The sequence below is a fragment of the Miscanthus floridulus genome, chromosome 4 (genome assembly GCF_019320115.1).
Source record: "Miscanthus floridulus cultivar M001 chromosome 4, ASM1932011v1, whole genome shotgun sequence".
Taxonomy (NCBI): Eukaryota; Viridiplantae; Streptophyta; class Magnoliopsida; order Poales; family Poaceae; genus Miscanthus; species Miscanthus floridulus.
In genome coordinates, this window is record NC_089583.1 from 111961142 (window position 1) to 111982649 (window position 21508).

A 21508-nucleotide genomic window follows, 5' to 3' on the forward strand; every position below is an offset into this window, starting at 1 on the left:
TGTGTTTGAAAAGGATAAGCTTTATAGCTCTTGTCAAGCCAGAAAACAAGTTGAAAACACCCATCCTTTTCTACCTTCTCAAAAGAAAAGCACGGCACCAAGGCACCAGTCGGCGACGGCGACAACGGCACGGTGGGGTCGGGGGAGGCACGGCGGCGGTGGACAACCCACCGGCGAGCTACATAGGGATCCATGTGGCCTTGGGCTGAGGCGGCCAGGAACCGACAATGGCCACAATCGACCAGGCTACGTGCGCCAGCGGTGACAATGGCAGCGGCGACTGCTAGGAGGCGCAGCATAGCCAGAAAGGGACGTGGAAGGGCGGTGCTGGCAATGGAGATGGAGTGGCACGAGGAAGCGAGCGGACCACAACCAGGGAAACTAGCTAGGCACGGTGGGGTCGGTAGTGACGCGGCGGGGAGGCAGTGCTACGGGCACGAGCATGGCATGCGCTGATGCAGCAGAGGCAAGCAGAGGGAGGGAGTCACACGTGGGCTCGGGCGTGCCTGCGCATGCAGGTGGTCGGGCAGCGGGAGCGGCTACGGTGGACGAGTGCCCTACTCAACTGCGACAGCGAGGAAGACACTCAGGAGGACAGCGTGGGGCGACGCTCTAGGCACACCGGCTGCACAACAGGAATAAGCATCATGAGATCGTCGCCTAGCTCTTAGATGGGGTGGCCTTGGTTCGGTGGGATGAGCGACATGGTGCTACGGTCCAGAGCAAGGAAGGAAGGAGCGGCGCGTGCGCTCGAGCGGGGGAGGGCCGGCACCGGGTGGACATGGTGGGGTGCGGCGGCTCCAACACGGGACCAAGGGAGTCCACGCACGCTCGCGATGGACCAGCGATAGACGGCGGGCTCAAGGCAGTAGGGAGCAAGGAGCTTCATAGGGCTCAACATCTAGGCCAGCAACGTCATCGGTGGTCTCGGCCCTAGGTGGGTGCTCTCATGAGGTAGGGGGCAGGGAGCACCGAGAGGGACAGACCGAGGGAGGGGAGAGCAAGGTGAGCAGCGGCTTGGCATCCTCAAGAAGCAGAGGATAGGAGGTAGCAGTAGCATGGAGGTGACAGGCCTGCTTGTCTGGTAGAGGGAACAGTGGAGCAGAGACAAGCAAAGGCAGACAAGACAAGCAAGGTCAGAGAGCAGAGAGCACGACAAGGCCACTGATGGTGCTATAGGATGAAGCGATGGAACAAGCAGGCGAACGGTAGCGCTTAGCGGGGCGTCGCACGATAGAGCCATGATGAGAGACGGGGGCGGTGCATAATTGCAAAGCATGGCGAGTACGTTATATGCCATGCTAGGAAAAGTAAATCAAGTTGTTGCGCTATCTTACATCGTTACGTGCTTTCACACCAACCATGTGAAATTTATGGGGTGGCTAGACGGGCAGCTGTCGTGGGTACGTTACCAAATTATCATAGGGACAAAAACAAGTCTATCCGTAAAAACATATCACTAGACCAAATCTTTTCAACTGAGCGTGCTTATCAAAATAGAACCGTGAGCATATATATATATATATATATATATATATATATATATATATATATATATATATATATATATATATATATATATATATATATATATATATATATATACCTACAGATATTTCTATCGGTTTACTAATTTTGGCAATTAGCAACATTTAAGCACAAGGAGATTTTCAACAAGTCAAATTTAAATTAGATTCAAAAGCTATATATATATCATTCTAGTTATTAATGAATTTTATTTTATTTATAAAAGTTGTTTTTCATGCTTAATCTAATAGAATAAACCGTTCGCTATCTATTGGTTAGAATTATCATTCGATATTCCTAAATATCTTTACGCACTGAGTAATTTAACTTGGGCGTTTATTTGAGTCCACAAAACTAAGTCACACAGGATTCACTTAACGTTTCAAGTATGTCTTAAATAAAAAATCCGAGAAACTCGTTTCAAAAATTTTACTTATACCTAAATTGTGGTGCCAAACGAGCTCGTAACACTAGAGGTGTTACAAAATTAGAGCTCGATCTGGCTGTAATCAAGGTGGGCTATGGGCGATCGGCAAGAGAACATAAAGGCGGAGACATGGGCATGAGGAATTAATGAGAGGTGCTCACTCTCTGACTCGTCGTGACCGTGACCCGACGGCAGGCGGAAAACAAAGGAAGAAAGAGAGAAAGAGAGAGATGGAGCATGGCAGGTGGGCTCGGCTTCGTCCTCACCTTGGTGGGACACGAGTGGCGAGATCTAGAGACCCACATGCTAGTGCTAGCCGACAAGCGCGTGCACGCTCGATCAGCGTGGCCCTGTGTGGCCGCTGTGTTATTAATGACAAGGCAACGGCGAGCCCAACCACAGTGGGTGCGGCAGAGGCGACACGTATAGGGCCGACAACAACGCAGAGATGCAATGGACAAGCACGGACATGATGACTATGCGATGGCAACTGGTAGCATCGTAGCAGCGAGGTGGGTCGGTAGCGCGGTGAGGCAGTAGTGGCGGACATGACTGATGAGGTGATAGCTGAAAGGTCCTTGTGTGATTTTGGTAATTGAGTGACAACCCTAGGTGGACTAATTGTGTTTATGTGAGATACATAGGTGATTAGTCCACAGGTACATATGTGTGAGCAACATATGCCATGAAGGTGAAAATGGCTCGGAGATGTTGCAAAGGTCACACATGTGATGATGAAGGAGATCATTGCACATGAGACATGACATTGAGTCATGTGATCAAGGTGGAGAAGATCAAGACATGACTTGGCTTGATGGACCGATTGCAAACAGTGAAGGGCAAGTCGGAGGCTTTGGAGCGATGGACGCGTGGCGGTGAAGCTTGAGCAAGACTTGGCGCCATTGGACTGAAGGCAACGGTGAAAAACAAGTGAAGTCAAGATCGATGAACCAATATGATCACGTGATGATATAAAATAGATCATATCATTGTCGATCATATTGGTGCATGTGTTGCATCAACATTGGAGGAGATGGAATGGAATGCGTAAGGCAAAGGTATAACCTAGGGCATTTCATTTCGCTGGTCATAGGTGTGTAGAGAAGTTGATGACTGGGTTTAGGATAGATGGTCGTACTATCAAGAGGGGCAAACTTGTTTGCATATCGGTCATCTAGTGCCACTTGAGTGATCTAACTTTTCATCCTTGCTAGGATCGAGTAGCATGGCAAGTTGAGTGGATAACCCTTGAAAATGTTTGTGAGAATATGCTAACACACATGCACAAAGGTGATACATATTGTGTTTAGCACTTGGGAGCAAAGGTTCAAAACTTCACTAACGGAGTCCCATCGGCGCCCTGTACAGAAAAGATAGGGTTTAACAGAGTGCACCGGACGCTGGTCACATAGTGACCGAACACTGGGGTCCTATATTCGATCAGTGGCAGCAGTGAAGGCATAGGCGGTGGTCTTCGACCGAACGCTGGATCACTTCATGACCGAACGCTGGGTGGGTGCATTCGGTCCCACTGACGTGGTGGCACAGAGAAGAGGAGAAAGGACCAAACGTTAATGTTGCGTCCGATCGTAACTGACCGGATGCGTCCGGTCATGGTTGAGCAGCTCTGGGAGCTTACTGGAAGTGATTGGATGCTGGAGTCCTGTGTCCGGTCATGATCAAACTGACGCATCCGGTCATGAATGGAGCCTCTCTAGAAATGACCGAACTCGGTAGAGGTGCGTCCGGTCTTGGCACTATGCTGTGTCCAGTCATCACTTGACTGTTGAGATCAAACAACTAACGTTAAATAGAGGCAACACATGGTGTGCATCCGTTGACCGAACACTGGTAGGGTGCGTCTGGTCGATCTGACTAGAGCGTCCGGTCACCCCGAGCTGTGCCTACTGAAAGGGTACAATGACTCTATTTTCGTGGGGGCTATAAATAGAAGGGAGTCTTGGCCTTGGACTAGTTGTTAAGCACACTAGAGCCTTGGTGGCTGATGTGGTAGTGCTTGGGAGCCCCATAACTCACTATAGCTTGATAGTGTCCATCCGATTAAGTGAGTGAGCGATTCTAATGTGATTACATCGTGAGGTTGCATCGAGTGGCACTACGTCGTTGTCTTGCAAGCCGGTGGTGCTTGTTACTCTTAGAGGTTGCGACCTCCTAGATGGCTAGTGGTAGTCTCCGTTGAAGCCCAGAATAAGCATGTGCAGGTGCTCTGGAGAAGAGCTTTGTGAGGGGCATTGTGCTCGCCCCGCGGGGGCTATGAAGAGCAACTCTAGTTGAGAGTGTCATTGAGCTACCCTCACTTTTGGGGTTGGTTCTTATGGTTCCCGACTGGGCGGGCTTGGTGGATGATGCCAATTAGCCACCGAACCACCTAGTGAACAGTCGACACAACGGGGACGTAGTGTGTTGGCAAGCACGTGAACCTTGGGAGAAAATCATAGTATCAACATTGTTCTTCCCGTTGGTTTGTAATCCCCTTACACAAGCTTGTGGTTACTTTTATATACATTGTGCTTGTATAGTTGCTCTTGTAATTAGTTATCTTATGTAGCTCACTAGTTATCTTCTTACTTGTGTAGCATAGAAGTAGCTCTCTTGCGTGGCTAATTTGGTTTCTGTAACCTTATTATTCACATTGCTTAGTTTGTGTAGCTAAGTATTTGTGCTCTCTAATTTGGTATTGGTTGCCTTGTTAGTGAGTATTGCTAGTGAGCTTAGGAGCTTTGTGCTTTTGCTTACTAGCATGTGTAGGAGCTCCCTCGTTGATTGAAGTACTAGCTGGTATAGATTTATGTGACCTTACTTCTAGAATTGGTTAGGTAAGCTTTAACTAGCCCGGCACCTTAGTTGATTAATTAAAATCTTTGCAAGGTGCTAGGGAATATTGATAGAGGGGTGTAGTCTTAGCTAGACCGATTGTTTTAATTCTGTAATTGTTTCGGTTAGATGGCACGATTACTTTTAGAAAGCACTATTCACCCCCTCTAGTCTGCCATCTCGACCTTACAATAGCGCTGGTAGTGGCTTCGTCATGGCGTTGCGGGGGCCAGAGGTAGCCACAGGTTGGCCGCACGACCAACGCGGCGACGCCGAACACCCAAGCGCGGTGATCGCGGCCACGCGATCAACCAGCCCGAGACATGTGACGCGCACGAATTTTAAAGCGCTCAACACGACCAAACGGTTGCTCCTGGAGCCAAACCAGCTTCACCATGCTCAAGATGGCATATAAGACTACCAAATCAAGTTATAACACTACACCACCCTTTAACCCATTCTCTCACAATAAATTGCTAAACATAGCAATGTCTAGCTGTTGGCAGACTTAAAATTTCTAAGTTTTTAAGTTGAATTTGTTTTCAAGTTCTATTTCTAGACTATTAGAAATACCAGGTAGTAACATTATTTTTTCACAGCTAGTATTTCATTGTCATATACAAAGTTTGCACTTCAAACTTTATTTAAGTGTCACATACATGCTCTATAGTATTTTTGTTTAATAAAAATTAGTTTCAAACCCTACTTGATAAGCATGAACTATAAAATCAACTTTTGTTTAGCATTTTTATTGATCATTTTGAGTTACAGAAATTGATCCACACACTTTATCACATGCATTATGACAAAAACATGATGCTCATGACACAGTTTAGCAAGTTGTTTAAGTGGTAACACCGAGGGTGTAACGGCTTAGAAGGATCAACAGGCTCAGGTGTAGGATCAGGACCCATATAACCAGCAAACATAGGTGTCAAAGTTTCTATAGCCTTAGCATTAGAAGAAGCATTGTCTACAGTTATAGAGAAAACCTTATCACTCAGACCAAACTCCTCAACCATACAAGCAAATCTTTCAGCAATATTTTCACCAGTATGTTTTACTTCAATCAACCTAAGCCCAATAACCTTTTTCTATAACTCCCAATCAGCACTCACAAAATGAGCAACAACACTAATGTAATCCTCCTTAGCATTAAAAGGCTAAATGTCTGATGTCAGAGCAATAGAGGAAGCAACAGACAACATAGAATCCTTAAGCATATTACGACGTTCAGTAAATAGTTTACTCAGATCTCTAGTGGTGGTCTATCTAGATACTTTAACAAACCTAGGGTTATGAGCATGAACAATGTATTCCTTCCAGGCCTCTGTCTCACCAATACCCAATGGCAAATCAAGCCTAGCAATCAAGCGACACAATTCAGATCTAGCAACATCAGGTTTATAGTCCCAGTTATGCACAGAACCATCAGGATTGTAAGCAAGCCTAGACTGAACCCTAGCAGCTTGATTAGTTTTCTGCCTACAAGATTTTTGGTGCCTCTTTAAGTGCCTAGTGTCGGTATTAGATCTAGCAGACAAGATTTGCTTACATATTTTACAGGTAGCTTTAGTGCAAATCTTCCTACCATTCATAGTCTCATATATCTCATCAAAATCAGCTCACACAGGTGATTTACGCTTATCAACACCAGGTTCAGAAGAGGTACCAGTACCAGCAACAGATGGAGTTGAGCCATTGGAGCAGACCGGGGTCCTAGTCACCTGTCGTCCCTTCACCACCGCTGTCGTCCAGATCGATCGAAGCAGCAGAGCCGCTACCAACATCAATACCGAACAAGGCAGCAGTGCCCTCATGGGTGTCATCGTCGTCCTCAGGGGCCAGGCCTACCGCGATCAGATCATCGTTGCCGATGAGCGGCCAGACGATCTCATCATCAGCACCAGCCATGGCGCCCTCGACCATGGAGGGCTCTCTAGCACCATTCCTCAACAGTGCGCGGGGCCACCTTGGTTGCTCAATGCCATAGCTAGATGACAACGCATCGGCTATCGACCTTCGTAAAGAGATGGAGGAGGAGGAAAAGAATAGATCAGAATAGATCAAGCATCAATAAAAGAAGAGGAAGGTTAGGGTTAGGGTTAGGGTTGTATCTACGCAACCAGAGACTGGTGTCAAAGAAGACGAGGGCCACCTAGAGAAGACGACACACCAGTTAGAAGGACGATGAGTGGAGGAGGAGGGGCAGACGGGGACATGAACTCTCATAATTACCAAGATCTAGAGGCGAGATAGGGACAGAGAGAAGGGAGAGGTAGAGAGGGAGGGGATCAGGTAGGAGGAGTAGGGAGCTGCTCACCGATGGCAGACGGATCGTCAAGGTCACCTCACCGGATTTGGGAAGGATAGAGACGAGATGGCGAGGGCAAGGGCGCGAGCCGTGAGGCGAGACAAGAGCGGCGCAATGGGTGAAATGAACTAGGGTTTAGGGTGAGAGAGTGGGTGTTGTGGCGTGCCGCTTATATATGAGGGGTGGAGGTGAGGAGCTGTTGGGGCTGGGCTGCTTCACGCTGGGCCTTGGGAAGGAGGGGGAGTGGGGACTAGGGGGCGAGGGGGAGGTCGGGCCACTATCGGGCCGACCATTGAAGGTTGGGCCATGCCGTGCCAGCCCACGGGCCTAAGCAGCGGCATAGGCACGGCCTGCTCCCTCAGGTCGGGCCAGCTCGGGCCCACTGACCATCGAACCATGCCGTGCTTGGGCCAGGCCAAAATTGCGTGCTTCGTGTTGGGCCGCTGTGTCTCGGGCAGCATGGAGATTTATAGTTGTGAGAATGATGACATGGTCAACTTACCAGCCACATCCAAAACCTATTTATTTGAGCTATAACCTTTCCCAAAAAAAAGCGAACTGACCATAGGTCTGTTGGTTAGGCTCCTTGTTGTGGAACCTGCCTAGGGGTGAGTGTGCGTGTGTGTTGTATGCGTCTATGTTGTACTGTTTAATTCTAAAAAAAGATGTAAGGAACCGGTTAAGGCCCTTGCTTATAAGCTAAGTTGAATTATATGATAAGTCATGATATGTACAATCTAAGATGTGCGTTTGCCTGTCCTAATTATTTAGGGTAGAACATTTTGCACTGGGACCCCAGACATTTCCCAAATCTACCCGCAACGGACTAGCACGGTTCTACATTATTCATCTGAGTCTATACTTTTGCATCTAGATCCAAGAAAAGAGTTTCTATTTCTTTTTCCCTCCCTTCTCTTGTTGGCAAGTGGTCAGTGGCCACTAAAAATTTCACAACACTAAGAAAAACTAACTAGTGACACAAAGGGTCCCAATATACTACTAAGACTATACTAGGCGAAGATTTATAACCTAGGGTGACTAGTAAACATCGAGAATGAGACTTGAACTGAACTTGAGAAGAAAAGAACACCGAAGTGAAGACACGAGGACTTCTCCCCATGGTATCATTGATTTGCCTATCATGCCTAATCCAGGTGAGTTTAATAGTGTTTATTGCTTCTCTATCAAGTTCTCACTTGATCTCAAAGCCAGATAGAACAAGAGATCCACTCCATGTCTCCTCAATAGACACCTCCTCCAGTGGGTGAGTACAACACCCCCTCTCAATCAATCTTGTGTAGCACCAACATAGTCTTCTTGTTGTGCTTCACGATACTCCGACCTCCAAGCCATCCCGGAGGCGGTAGGGCAAAGCCAGAAATTATATAGAGAGAGGGCCGGTTAAAAAAATCAGCATATATGAACTGAGTGCGACTCGTCTATTTAGATTTTTATTATGGTGGAACCTGACCACTTGACTCAGTCATGGATGCAATTGCTCCTATTTTCCTGTATTTATTCTAGTATTCAAAGATTTAACATTATTATTCTTTCCATGATAGACGGCTGTGTGTCAACAGCAAGGCGTACGTGGTGACTCATGGATCTTGAAATCTACCGACTTAATATTTTGAAAGTGCTCATAGTGAGGTTAGAGTGTGTGTTTGTTCATAGGTGTGAGTAGTGTTTGTGCATGTATGTGAGCGTCTCCCTTATGTACTGTGATTCACAGTAAAAAGAGAGTCGACATATAATAATAATGTCATCCAATAAGTTTGATGTCAATAAAGTATTAAATATTAGTGACCACTAAATTACTTTATTAGATAAGTACACATTCAGTAAAATGTGAAATATAATAAAATGCAAGTGCGTATTTAGTAAGACCTAAAATATCATTAAATGAGTCCTAATATGGTTTAGGCAAACAAGTTTGAATCAAAATATTGAGTGGAAATTTATTGTATATTCTTATACAAATATTGCGTAAAAAATATGTATATTCTTATACAAATATGATAAAAAAATTATTGTACATTCTTATACAAATACTGATAGAAATTTATTGTTTATTCTTATACAAATATTGATAAAAAATTATTGTATCATCTAAAAAACATCATTAAATATATGGCAACATATCATGTGCAAACCAACCAACCCTGTGCAAACTTGAAAACTACCAATCAGGACCACTGGATATTGATCCAATGGATAGGGAGAGGGGGCTTAAGTGCAAAAAAAAAAAAGGACGGCGGGTGGGGGGCTTAAGCAAAAAAAAATTTCACCTCTCACCCCATTCATTGGATCAACATCCAGTAATCCTGATTGGTAGTTTCCAAGTTTACACAGGTTAGTTGGTTTGCACTAGATACGTTGCCTAAATATATATGATAAAAATTTACTATATATTCTTTTACAAATATCGAGTGAAAAAAATCTGTTGTGCTATTGGAGGGGGAAGGGGCATATGACCCTTCCTGGCTCCACCTTGGGAGGCGGCGATCTCCGAAAGTAACAGGACAATGGTGTTTGCTTAAAATCTCACTAGTGCCACAAAAGATCACTCCAAAGGCGCAATGCACTAGATGGCTTTCAATCTCGTCAAAGATAGAATGTACGGCTGCTCCTTCTGTATTCTGCAGTAGTTAGTTTGTGAGAGCAAGTTCTTGCAGCTGCAGCCATCAACCAAGGCAGCCGATCAGGCTGAATGCTTAATCATATGTGGTGAGTCCGAGGTAAAAGAGAGCTTGTGTATCTCAAAAAAGCCTTTCAAAATGCCAAGAGAGCCCTCAGCCCCTCACAAGGCCGGGGGAGCTTCAAGTTCCTTGCATAACCTAGTCTGATTCGCACCTGCGGCACCAGGCTCCTGCTTGGCCAGTATCGACGCATAAACGGAAGTTTCTTTGGTTGCTAGCTACGTTTAGCTCGGATACATAGAGGTGGTGATTGGTTGGACATTTGACGCGCCCGCCTATTCTCACACGCATGTAGCCTGCATGCGCACCACGGGCGACGCCAACCTGGCTACGGGGATTTTTCGATTTATTGTTTCCCAGGAGCCCAGGCGCGGGGGTTCCTTGCATCAGTTGGCCCTGACCCATCCTCAAATGCAGGCATCCAAACATCGCGACATTGCATCCCACCAGCCTGGTCTTATGTACTCTCTCCTCCTCCAAAATTCGTTGTTGTTGTGCTACCGTGAACAACCTGGTAGGGTGCGGATCATCAGTAGTGTAGGGTACATACTTCCACAGTGCAGGGCTGCAGGGTCTGGACCATCCGCAATTCAACTTCTAACAATAAAACATCCACCACTCAATTCAACCTCCTTGACTAGAGTTTCTAGCACCCCCTATAAACAAGTCGTGGTTTTTTATGAAAACAGTGACAGGCTGTTCGCGGTATAAATTTTTCTCACGCATACTTAAAAACACAACTGCTTGACTTGGAGAAAACGAGACCTGGAATCTGCAAAACGTCCGCCAACCACCGCAAGGACCGTCCGCATAGGCATCTTTACTTGTTTTAGCAAAGGAGAGGGGAAAAAATGCTTACTGAACTGGGCTGCTCCGAAACGCATCTCAAATTCAGTCCAGTTGAAAACTTCCTCCACAAACCATTCCTGAGCCCACCCCAAGCGATATGAAACCCATTGGGCCGAAGCCCATGAACTCTACGAGCTTTGAAAAAGTGAAGTGAAGCGAAGCACTAGGCAGAGCCTGGAGAACACATGGCTTCAAAGGAAGCGCCTGGAGAAGTGGAGACTGGAGAGCATCGGAAAATGTAGCCGTTGCCGTGCCTCTACGAACTTGACATCGAAAGCTGACTGACCCTAGGTCGAAACAGACTACGGAGTATGCAGCCTCTGAAAAAAGTGAGCCAAGCTTTGGTTCTGTACTACCGTTTGAACACCAGCTTGTCCAAGGAATTGTAGCTTTCGAAATGGCTGTATTGTTTGTGCCGTGCTTGTGTTGCTCTGCTGAGACGACATCCTACCTGAAGAAGCTTTGTTGAGACGACATCCTACCTGAAGAAAGACTAAAGCTATGCACTAAAACTTGTGTGCATTGTACTAAAGCAGCTTTGGGTCAGGATGCGTCCATCCTGAAATCCGGCTTTGTCCTAATCAAATCAGAGCTGTAGCAACAGCGAAGATCATAAAAGATGAACGCGCTGCTCCTGTTCTAGTGAAGCTTCTGCTGCTTCCTTTTCGACGCGAAGATGGCATGCTTCCAACAGAACAGACATTTGGCCAGCCTGTGAAGCAACCTCTTCGGTTCAGATCTAAAGGCGCTTGTTCAGCATTGCACATACCTCATGATATTTTTGTTTGTAAATACTCATGTGGCCCCGTTCGCTTCGCTGAAAAAACAAATTGAAACACTGTTCCGGCTGATTTATTGTGAGAGAAAAACACTATTCCGACTGAAAAGACAAGCCGAAAAGTACGGATTATAACACCCGCGAATAGAGCCTGTGTCCTCTAACCATTTCAAGTTTGATAAAATTTATTAGAAATTCTACTATTAATTATGATACTAAATAAATATCATTAGAATCGTCATTAAATACTTTAATAAACAGACCTATTTGGTGTCAAATATTGTTAGTTTTTCTATAAAGATCAAACTTTGAACAGTACGTACACATATGAATTTTTTTTAGAGGTACAGTACGTAAGCAGGGAGAAATAGTGATTTGCTGTCTAACGGATCTGGTGGAATGAACGATGGAACAGCTAATTGTCCGGTTTGCTTGGCCTTGTTTAATTTATAAGTCGTATTTTTTTAGTCAATGAATAATATTTTTTTCTCATATTAAATCAATCAATAATACTTTCAGTCATCAGTTATCAACCAAACAAGTTCAAATCAATAGGAAGAATGGGTCCGTTAAGAACCGGTGGGGGCAAAATCAATTGGAACATGGGGCATAACCTCGGGGGCTATAGAAGAAAGCTGACACAAAACATTTAGATTCCATCCATGATCCATCTAGGTATCTCGATTCACGCGAAGCAAGGGCGCGTTTAGATACATTTTTTTTTTGTTTCCGGCTACTGTAGCACTTTCGTTTGTATTTGGTAATTAGTGTCTAATTATGGACTAATTAGGTTTGAAAGTTTCGTCTCGCGATTTCTCACCCAACTGTGCAATTAGTTTTTTTCGTCTACATTTAGTACTCTATGCATGTGCCGCAAGATTCGATGTGATGGGTACTACGTAAAAAATTTTGGGAACTAAACAGGCCCCAAGTCGATGCAAATTCCGTGGAAAAATCTGCGATCTCGCTCCCTGTGAGGGTGATTGGTTCATAAGCCGCCTGATATTCACCCTGTTCGTTGGTTGGTGCTAGTGCTGGTTTGGATTGGTTGGTGCTGGTTTTTTGTGAGAGAAAAATATTGTTGGTTAGTTGGATAAGCCTGGCTGAAACCAACAAGCGAACAGGGTGATTGTTGTGAGAGAAAAATATTGTATTATGATTGATAAATATGGCTGATACCATCGAACGAACATGATGAATGTCGGATACACGGATGGACGCAAACAGAGTACACACAGTTTAGGTGGTGTTTAGTTTCTTCTCCTAAACTTTAGTCGCTGTCCCGTCAAATGTTTGGACACATGTATGGAGTATTAAATATAGACTAATTATAAAACTAATTGCATAGCTTGCGACTAATTTGCGAGACAAATCTTTTATGCCTAATTAGTTCATGATTTGACAGTATAGTACTACAATAAACATATGCTACTGACGGATTAATTAGGCTTAATAAATTCGTTTCGTGAAGTACTAACGGATTCTGCAATTTGTTTTTTTATTAATATCTAAACATCCCGTACAATACACTCATGTGACACCTACTGACATCAGGTGATGGATGGCGTGACACCGGCAGAAACCTTGCGAAAACGGCCACACTCACGATCCTGTATTCTAGGCCTTGTTTAGATGCCACCTAACTCCATCACATTAATTTTTAGCCGCTTGCATGGAGTATTAAATATAGGTAAAAAAATAACTAATTACACAGTTTAGTTGGAAATCACGAGATGAATCTTTTGAGCCTAGTTGGTCCACGATTGGACAATATTTGCCAAATAAAACAAAAATAGTACTATTCATCAGGTTGAAATTTTTTCACAATCTAAACGAGGCCCTAGTGTAGTACTGCGTACTATATATTCTGCAGATATCTCCGGCATTTCCAGACGCCGCACTGCAGCTCTGATGAACAGAGCACAAGGCATGCACGCATCGATAAACAAAACAACGGCACATGCAGTAGGAGTATAAAACAAACACACACAAAAAAAAGGCTACACCTATTTTAGCCTTTCTTTTACGTAGTAGAGCTAAAAATAGGACCTCAAATTAGCAACTTAGCCATGACCGATGAAACAGCCAAAGGTTCGATTCGAGACGACCGTATGATTGCGGTAAGCAGGGTTAGCATGCGTCAGACCGTCATTATACAGGCAGTTGCGCATCTTTTCACCACCGTCGTGTACTCCTACTCTATTTCTACGCTACAAGACTACTACAAGCCGTGGAGGACCGAGTGTGCATGGCAAGGCCATCGATTGGCGGCAAAGGCAGCACACGAGGGGGCTGAAAGGGGGGTTGTGCAATTGAATACAAGAGACAAGAGTTGGTGCTGCTACGTTTGCCCTGGAAATGGAGACCAATCAATCAGCTGGTCCTGGCAAGGAAAGGCGCACCAAATGTTTGATATGTTTTTTTAAAAAAAATTATTTTAATTCTTTTCCGGGAAAAGAAAATACGCTGTTTTTATGATCAGGGGTTCTCATTGATGGAAAGAGCGTACTCGTACAATTTAGTGCAAAGATGCTGTGCATAAAACTAAACCACGCTCATACTACCACCAAACACTCCACTAGGTGCAAGTCAAGTGGACTGCAGCTCGGACCAGCACTTTGAGTTGAGGCTTTATTGTTCCTGGAGCCAGTTTAGTTCACTTCATTTTGCCAAAAATTTCAAAGATTTTCCGTCACATCGAATCTTTGAACGCATGCATGAAGCATTAAATATAAATAAAAAATAAAACTAATTACACAGTTTAGATAAAATCCACGAGACAAATCTTTTAAACCTAATTAGACTATGATTGGACACTAATTACCAAATAACAACGAAAATACTACCGTAGCATTTCGCCAAAAAATTTGCCAACCAAACAGGCCCCTGGTGCCACTGCTAGTAAACAGAAACTAGCCATGTGGCCTCGTCAAACCTTTTACTTTCTCATCGACCAACAAAGTCAACTCCGGCATCCGAAAGGAGCTTTGCCATTGTCTACCCCCACTTAACCTGCGAGGGCAGTCCCAATGCTAATAACTACATATATTTTCTATGCCTATTAATTTTTATAGATATTATATAGAAATTATCGTCCCAATAAATAGTGGTTTCTGTATCAGGAGTGTCACATTTGCTTCGCCTAGCAGCACCACTTGTCAGGTGGCTCGAAATTAAATTTACTCCTGCGCAAGCTGAGAAAAAAATACTGCTGAAATACATGCACGTGCTACAGCGCCCAATGCGACAGACTTTTATTCACGTACGTGCCGAACAAATTCATGTGCCCCTCCGGTCATCGGCATTGTTTGAGCTGATATATTTAAGACGTACTGTACAATACTGTATGAACGCCGAATAGTAGCTATACAAATGTTTTTGTTTTGCAGGAGGTGGCGATTTCTTTTTTATTGAAAAAATATTCGCTTGAACTATTTCAGCGGTATTTTTCAAAGAACGAATAATATTTTTTTTCTCAAAACAATTCAGCGTAATCATCCGCGAAAGCGCGTGCCAAATTTCAGCGGAGCGCGTGCCAAATTTCAGCAGTGTCCGAATCAAACCAGCGACCCCATCGGAGGCGCTGAGGCGCAGGCCGCCCTTACTCATTGCCTAGGCGACTACTACGACCAGGGGGGGCGTAGCAGGTAGCACGCCAAAAGCGAGTTGAGACAGGGCAGCATCATCATGCGAGTCACCAATCGGGGGCGGGCCAGGGCACAGGGCAAGCGCGCTCGCCTCCCGAGTCCGCAATAATTTGCCTGCGCCAAGCGACGGCCCGGCCGCGGGTCGCAGCAGTGCTGCCGGTGCAGCTGCTGACTTTCTGTTGTTGCAGCGGCCAGCGGGCAGTGCCGCAGTGGCATCGTCTCAGTGGCCGCTTCCCATCGTCTTCGCTCGGCCACTCACTCTCCTAGCTGGAAGAGTAGCTGCGATGTGCAAGCGTCTCCAAGACTCCAACTCCAACTCCAGCGATGGAAAAGATGCCCAAGACAACCGCCAGCGGAACTGGGAAGAGAAACTGTGAAGTTCTACTTCTACGGCGCCTGCTGCGAATGGAGACGGACGGGGTGCACCTACAGCCGTTTCGGATCGCTGCAGACAGACACGACACGCACGCCAAAGAAGCCCGCAGGCGGCAGGTCGACTGATAAATCAGCTGAAGCTATTTTATTACGAAAAAAAATACTATAGATTGTAGTTGATAAATCGACTGATAAGTTTAAACAAACATGGCCATCGATGGAAATAATAATAAAGCCCGGCAGGCACGGTGGATGCGGTTGCCACCTGCGACGCCAGTTGCATCACGTCATGCCTTGGCCTGCTGCAGCTGGGCCCTCCCGGCTCCGAACAGTGTTGACTGGTCGGTCCAGCCACAGCCAAGAGGTCCTGAATCTGACGCGAGGGGACTGGGGAGGGACGAGGCCAGGAGGGCCAGCAGCCGCTGGTGCCGCCGTGCTGGAGCCTGCGCTGGAGAGCAAGCGGGAATGGACGGAGGCCCCGGCAGCCAGATGCAGAACGTACAGAGGCTCGGTGCTCATCGGTGATCCACCACTCCCAAGCATCCAATGCTGCCGTTCCGGTCCGGGCGCTTGTACCCCTGGGCTATCTTGCAAGCAAGATGTCCCCGGAAACAAGCCTGCCCACTCCTCGTACAGCTAGCTAATCCGGGAGCTACACTGCAGGATGAGGCCAAGCAGTGGTGTTTGCAGCCCTTCTCCCGTAGTACTCGTATTTTGGAGAGGCTTCAACACAGGTCGGCACCAAACGCTACACAGATTCAGCATGTACTGTACTAGGAATCAGGCAAGCATCAGCTGTCACAAAGTGCCATTACCAAGAAATGGCACGAACGGAACTGGATCAGTAGGAGCAAAGTACCGTTGGCTAATTTGTGGTATAGGACAATTACATCTCTCTCAAGCCCTGCACGAGTTGAGATCATTAGATTAAGGCCTACGCCTGCAAGACTAGAGAGGGGAAAATGCTGCTGAAACTTCTGCATTCAGAGGATAAAGATTCATCCAGCCCGAGGACAAGACATCAGTGACGACGGCCTGGGATCGTTTATGCTCCTATTTACAGAAATCTAAACCAGCTCTACTAGATGCAACAGGTTAGTGATTCGATTGATTGATTCATGACTTGGGCTGGCGAAAATTAAACTCTACTGGTATGGACAGATTAGACTCGGTTCAATTCTCTCTGCCCCTGCTGCTAACTGATGCATGCCAATGCCATTCCTCACACTTCCACTCTCCACATGATCTTCTCTCCGCGGCCGGCGGCGCCAGCGCCGGCATGGGCGCGATCCACGGCGGCCACGCGCGAAGGGTGCACGGCGCCGGTCTTGGCGCGGTCACCGTGGGACTGTGACGGCAGCTCGCAGGCCTCGCCGACGGAGCCGGACCGGATGTCGGCCGGCGGGATGAAGCAGTCCACAGACAGGCCGGGGACGTTGAACGCCACCTCCTCGATGCTCCAGGCCTCCTCCATGCGAGTCTTGGTGTGGCTCATGGCGGCCTCGCCGAACCGGAACAGGGTCACCGCGGAGCGGCCCGAGTGCGCGATCATGATGCCCTCCACGGCGCGGTAGTCCTCCAGGGCGGAGCTGATGGTAGTCTCCCAGTACACGGCGTCCCCACCGGCGTGCGGCTGGATGCGGGTCAGGTGCGAGTCCTCGATGTGCACGATCAGGCCCGTGCGCTGGCTGAAGTAGCCGAACAGCACGTGCCGGATGATCTCCGCCGGCCCTTCGCTGCGCAGCTTCAGTGTCTGCGGGTCGGCGGTCAGCTTCAGGATGAAGCAGTCCTCGCCGTTCACCTTCTTCTCGCCCACGCACCGCGCCTCCGCGAACAGCCCCGCCGTCGTCAGCGGATCCAGGCCCTGCATTGCCATTGCCATTGCCATTGCCAGGCGGAAAGGAAACAGAAGGACATCGCATCGTAAGGTGATTTGCTCAGATAAGCGGAGAGAGAGAATAAATGGGCGGCTGGGACCTGGAGGACGCGGCGGAGGGGGCGGACGGGCCCCTTGGCGGCGTGGGCGCCGAGCCAGGGGGTGTGGCGCCACACGAGGCGGCCATTAGAGCCGGCATGGACCTTGCTGCCGCCGACGGCGAGCTCGACGTACCACATGTCGGGGGCCATCTGCCACAGCACGAAGCCGCCCTGCTCCACGGCGGCGGCGCCCCGGCCGCTGGGCCCGCGGTTCTTCACGACGCGCGTCGCCGTCTCGAACTCGGACGCAACCATCCGAACCTTGCCCATGGCGTACGCGTTCCGCACCGACTGCAGCAGCCTGTAGCCACCGGACGCCGCCGTGTACTGATGCAGGATGTACTGCGCGGACGACGACTCCTGCATTACCTCAGGCCAGTCAGCCATGGCCCAAGAGTACCGGATGCACGGGCAGAGACCGCATCTCGTAGAAGCGAAGCAACACCAAACGAAATCAAATGCTTTGCTAGGCAACAAGTGGACGTACAATGGGGGTTCCCTTGATGGAGAGGAGGGGCAGCGGCTCGGCTGGCTTGGACGGCATGGGCGCAAGCGGCGCGCCCATGACGCCGAGGAGCAGGCGGAGGTCGGACCGCCGGAACGAACCGCTGGACCCACCGGGACCACCACCAGCAGCTGCGGCAGAGGAGGACATGGACGGCGTGCGCGTCAGGTGGCCGCGGACCCAGTGCCCGAACCCCTCGCGGCGGCCGGAGTCCTCGGCGTCGGGGTCGCCGGCGGCGAGGCGCTCGGCGTCGGGCCCCTCGATGAGCGGCGCCAGAGCCTCCCCACCGGGGCGCAGGCTGCCGGAGCGCGCGACGAGCTGCTCCCCCAGGTACTGCTGCAGCACCTTCTCCGGCGGCGGCGGCGGCGGAGCGGCGGGCGCCTTGCGCCGGCGCGGGATCAGCATCCTCGCCGGCGACGCGCTCCGCGGCAGCGCCGGGGACTTCCCTCTGGTCCTCGCCGGCGACAGCCCCCGTACGACCTCCTCCTTGAGGGTGGCGAAGAACCCCTGCTTCCTCTCCTTCTCCATATCCCGCCGCCGCCGCTACCAAGGACGGCTAGTAATATAGCAAAAGGATTTGGTTTTGGCTTCACGAGGAGGGCATGGAGAGTGCGGCGAGGAGTGGAGTAGAAGAAGGGGGGAGTGCGGGACGTACGGTGCCGCGCTGCGCTTGAGTTGGAGTGAAAGGGAGGGAGGGAGTGCCGAGTGCGAGAGGTGGAAGGCGACGGGCGGAAATGGTAAAAGCAGGCGGGGCCGAGGAAAACAAAGATAAAGCGGAGGCCGGAGGGGAGAGAGGGCGAGAGGCCGGAGGGGAGAGAGGGGAGAGAGGCCGAGCGGAGGCGGAGGTGGAAACCGTTTGACGTGAGAGCGCAGGTGAGCAAAGGAAAAGATCAAAAGAGGCGGGGTGGGATGTCGGGAGGAGAGAGACGAACAACGCCCACGAGCCTCTCCGTGCTTTTTTCCGTGCCTGATTGCTCGAAAAACTCATCCACTGGACCGTGTTCCTGGTTCACGTTCACGAACTTGAACGACGATGGAAGCCGCCGCTGTTTCTTTTTTCAAAAAGAAAAAGGTTGCGCATTTCGATCCGATGATGCTCTGGCTTTTGTTTTACACGGTTTGTAAAAGGGAAAGGGGTTCGCGTTTACTACTAGTAGAAAGGAGGGGCACGGTTGGAAACCGAGGCATATGGCGGATTTGGACAGCTACTACACGGTCGATGATGTTTTTTTTTTCATGTCGCAATTAGCGCGCTTGCAGGTTTTAAGCTCCAGTGATTGAAAATTTTCGCCTCGTAACGCGCACTTGCACATTTCGTCTTTCATGTAGTATACGCGCATGTAGTGCCAAAAGGTTGGGAAGTAGTAGGTGAATGCGATGGGCATTTGATTTTTGGAATTTAGTTGCTGGTGTTTAGTGGTGCTAGTACGAACTTGTAGGATTTGCTGTCAATTCGTGCCAATCTATTTAACTATTTCCATGATTTGAGGGCTGAGACATATTGTTCCACATTTCTATCAGAGCTGTGGTCTTCGAAATGCAGAAATTTTGGTCGGTTTTTATCCAATGGATACACTATAAGCTTGCTGAAACCCTGAAACTAAGGAGATGTTACGCTTCAGCTGCCTGTTTTTTTCAAGACGGTCGTCATAAGTAGTTTGCCTACCATCATGCTGCCGTCAGGTCAGTTGCCACCAGAATCTACCGTGTAGCTTCCTCCATGCTGCCGCCGCACAAGCTTCACCTATCACTCCCAATCGATGCTCTCATCGCTCACATTCGCCTTGCTGCTCCATAATCAACTCTCGCGGCCTCCACCAATTTTATTGCCTTCCCTGAATCTCTTTGTATGCCACCAAGTACGATCTAGCATGGCAACTTTTCTCAAAACCTGAAGTATTCCACGCAGGGACACAGTAGCACTAACTCCTGTACACCAGTGAAATACTACCTCCATCCATAAAAAAAAATGCAATTATAGAATGTATACCGGTTAAAATGACTAAAGTTTAACTAAGTTTATAGTAAATAATATTAACATTTATATCCCCAAATAAATTTATTATAAAAATATATCTTATAATTAATTTAATGATACTTATTTTGTATCATAAATGTTAGTATTTTTTTATATAAATTTAGTCAAATCTCAAATTATTTAATTTTTCGAAAAAACGAGAATTGGATTCTTGCGTGGATGGAGGGAGTACGGGGCTAAAGCCTAAAAGTACTATGACTTGCAAAGCTATCCAGTATGCCTAATACATCTCATCCGCTGGTTAGACCATTTTCTTTAACCCATTTTTAGGCCCGCCAAGCACAAGACGACCTGGCAACTCTTCCTGAATCCAAAGACGCATGTGTTCTACAGGAGATGTGTGCTAAATTAAATATTATTCCTGATGCATTCCTAGTTGTTGTAGTATAAATCCTGGTGTAGCGGGATACAGGGCAACAGTAGCTATCATCCAATATTTCTCGTACATATAGCCTGTTCGTTTGGCTGTGGCTTGTCGTAAATGATCATAAATTTCTAGCCAGAACAGTATTTTTCTCTCACACAAACCAGCCAGCAGTACTTCTTCACGAACCAGCAACGATACGAACCAGCCAACCGAACAGGCTGATAATATCCTGCTACGGACGGCTTTGCCCAACGCCTTTCGTTCTCAAATCATGGCCTCGCCAGCTCGCCCAGCAGGAAGCCTGTTCGGGTGGCTGGTTGTTTATGTAAAAAAGAAATACTGCTGACTAGTTCACTGAAACAGTGTCCATGTGAGGAGCTGGCCAGCCCAGCCAGCCAGTCCGCCCCAGCCGGTGCAGCCGCGGTGGGCCCTCCGACCTGATCCACCGTGCAACTATCGCTTGCCGGACCCACCAGACGACAGTGCCAGCAGTCCAGCACGGTCCACGGCAGCCACCCACCCCGTTCGGCGTTCGGTTTCGTTCCCAACAGCAGCACGGATCCGAAACCCCGGAACGCGATCACGCGAACGGGGCGGGCGGTAGAGGGCCGGCCCGAACTGGAGTTGGCGGCAACCCGCGCAGCGGCAGTGGCGCCAACCAACGGGCAGGACAGGCACGGCAGTGGCCCCCGCCCCCGCACCCCGCATCGGCGAAGATGCCAAAAGCGCCGCGCAGGCAACTGGCCTGTTCGCTGGTGAAAAACACTGTAAGAATGGCTGAAAAAATACGCCAAACGAAAAGTGGGCGACGTGCCGAGGGGCCGTGGCCGACGCGTCCGCGTGCTCGGGCCGCGCGGGCAAGGGCGTCCCCTCGCCGCTTGGCCTGGCCGGCTCGGCGCGGCACCTGGTGCTGGTGGACTGGTGGTGCTCTGCTCCCTCTCGTGGTTTGATGCCGCGACGGTGACGTACTGACGTGGGCGCGAGGCTTTGACCTGCCGTTAGGCTGTGGCTGTCGGCTGCCGCCGCGCCGTTTGTCCTGCGCTCCCGCCGCCTGCCGCGGCTGCCTGCGCCTTGCGGCCTTGGCCATTGGCGGAGCGAGTCCCTTGACCGCGGGGGCCGCGGCACGTGAGCTGCATCAAGATCTCTCGCCCGGCGATCACGGGAGCCCGT

General features: G+C 48.5%; 1 protein-coding gene across 1 annotated transcript; it reads right to left on the bottom strand.

The window, feature by feature from the left end:
* Positions 1-16414: 16414 nt before the first annotated feature.
* On the bottom strand, positions 16415-18894 carry LOC136552639 (uncharacterized). The gene is made up of 3 exons (XM_066544200.1): positions 17916-18894; positions 17429-17788; positions 16415-17315 (listed from the first exon to the last, which is right to left on the bottom strand). Exons 1-3 carry the CDS (start codon positions 18459-18461, stop codon positions 16674-16676), a joined length of 1548 nt encoding a protein of 515 aa, XP_066400297.1. The 5' UTR covers positions 18462-18894; the 3' UTR covers positions 16415-16673.
* Between the last annotated feature and the right edge of the window lie 2614 nt (positions 18895-21508).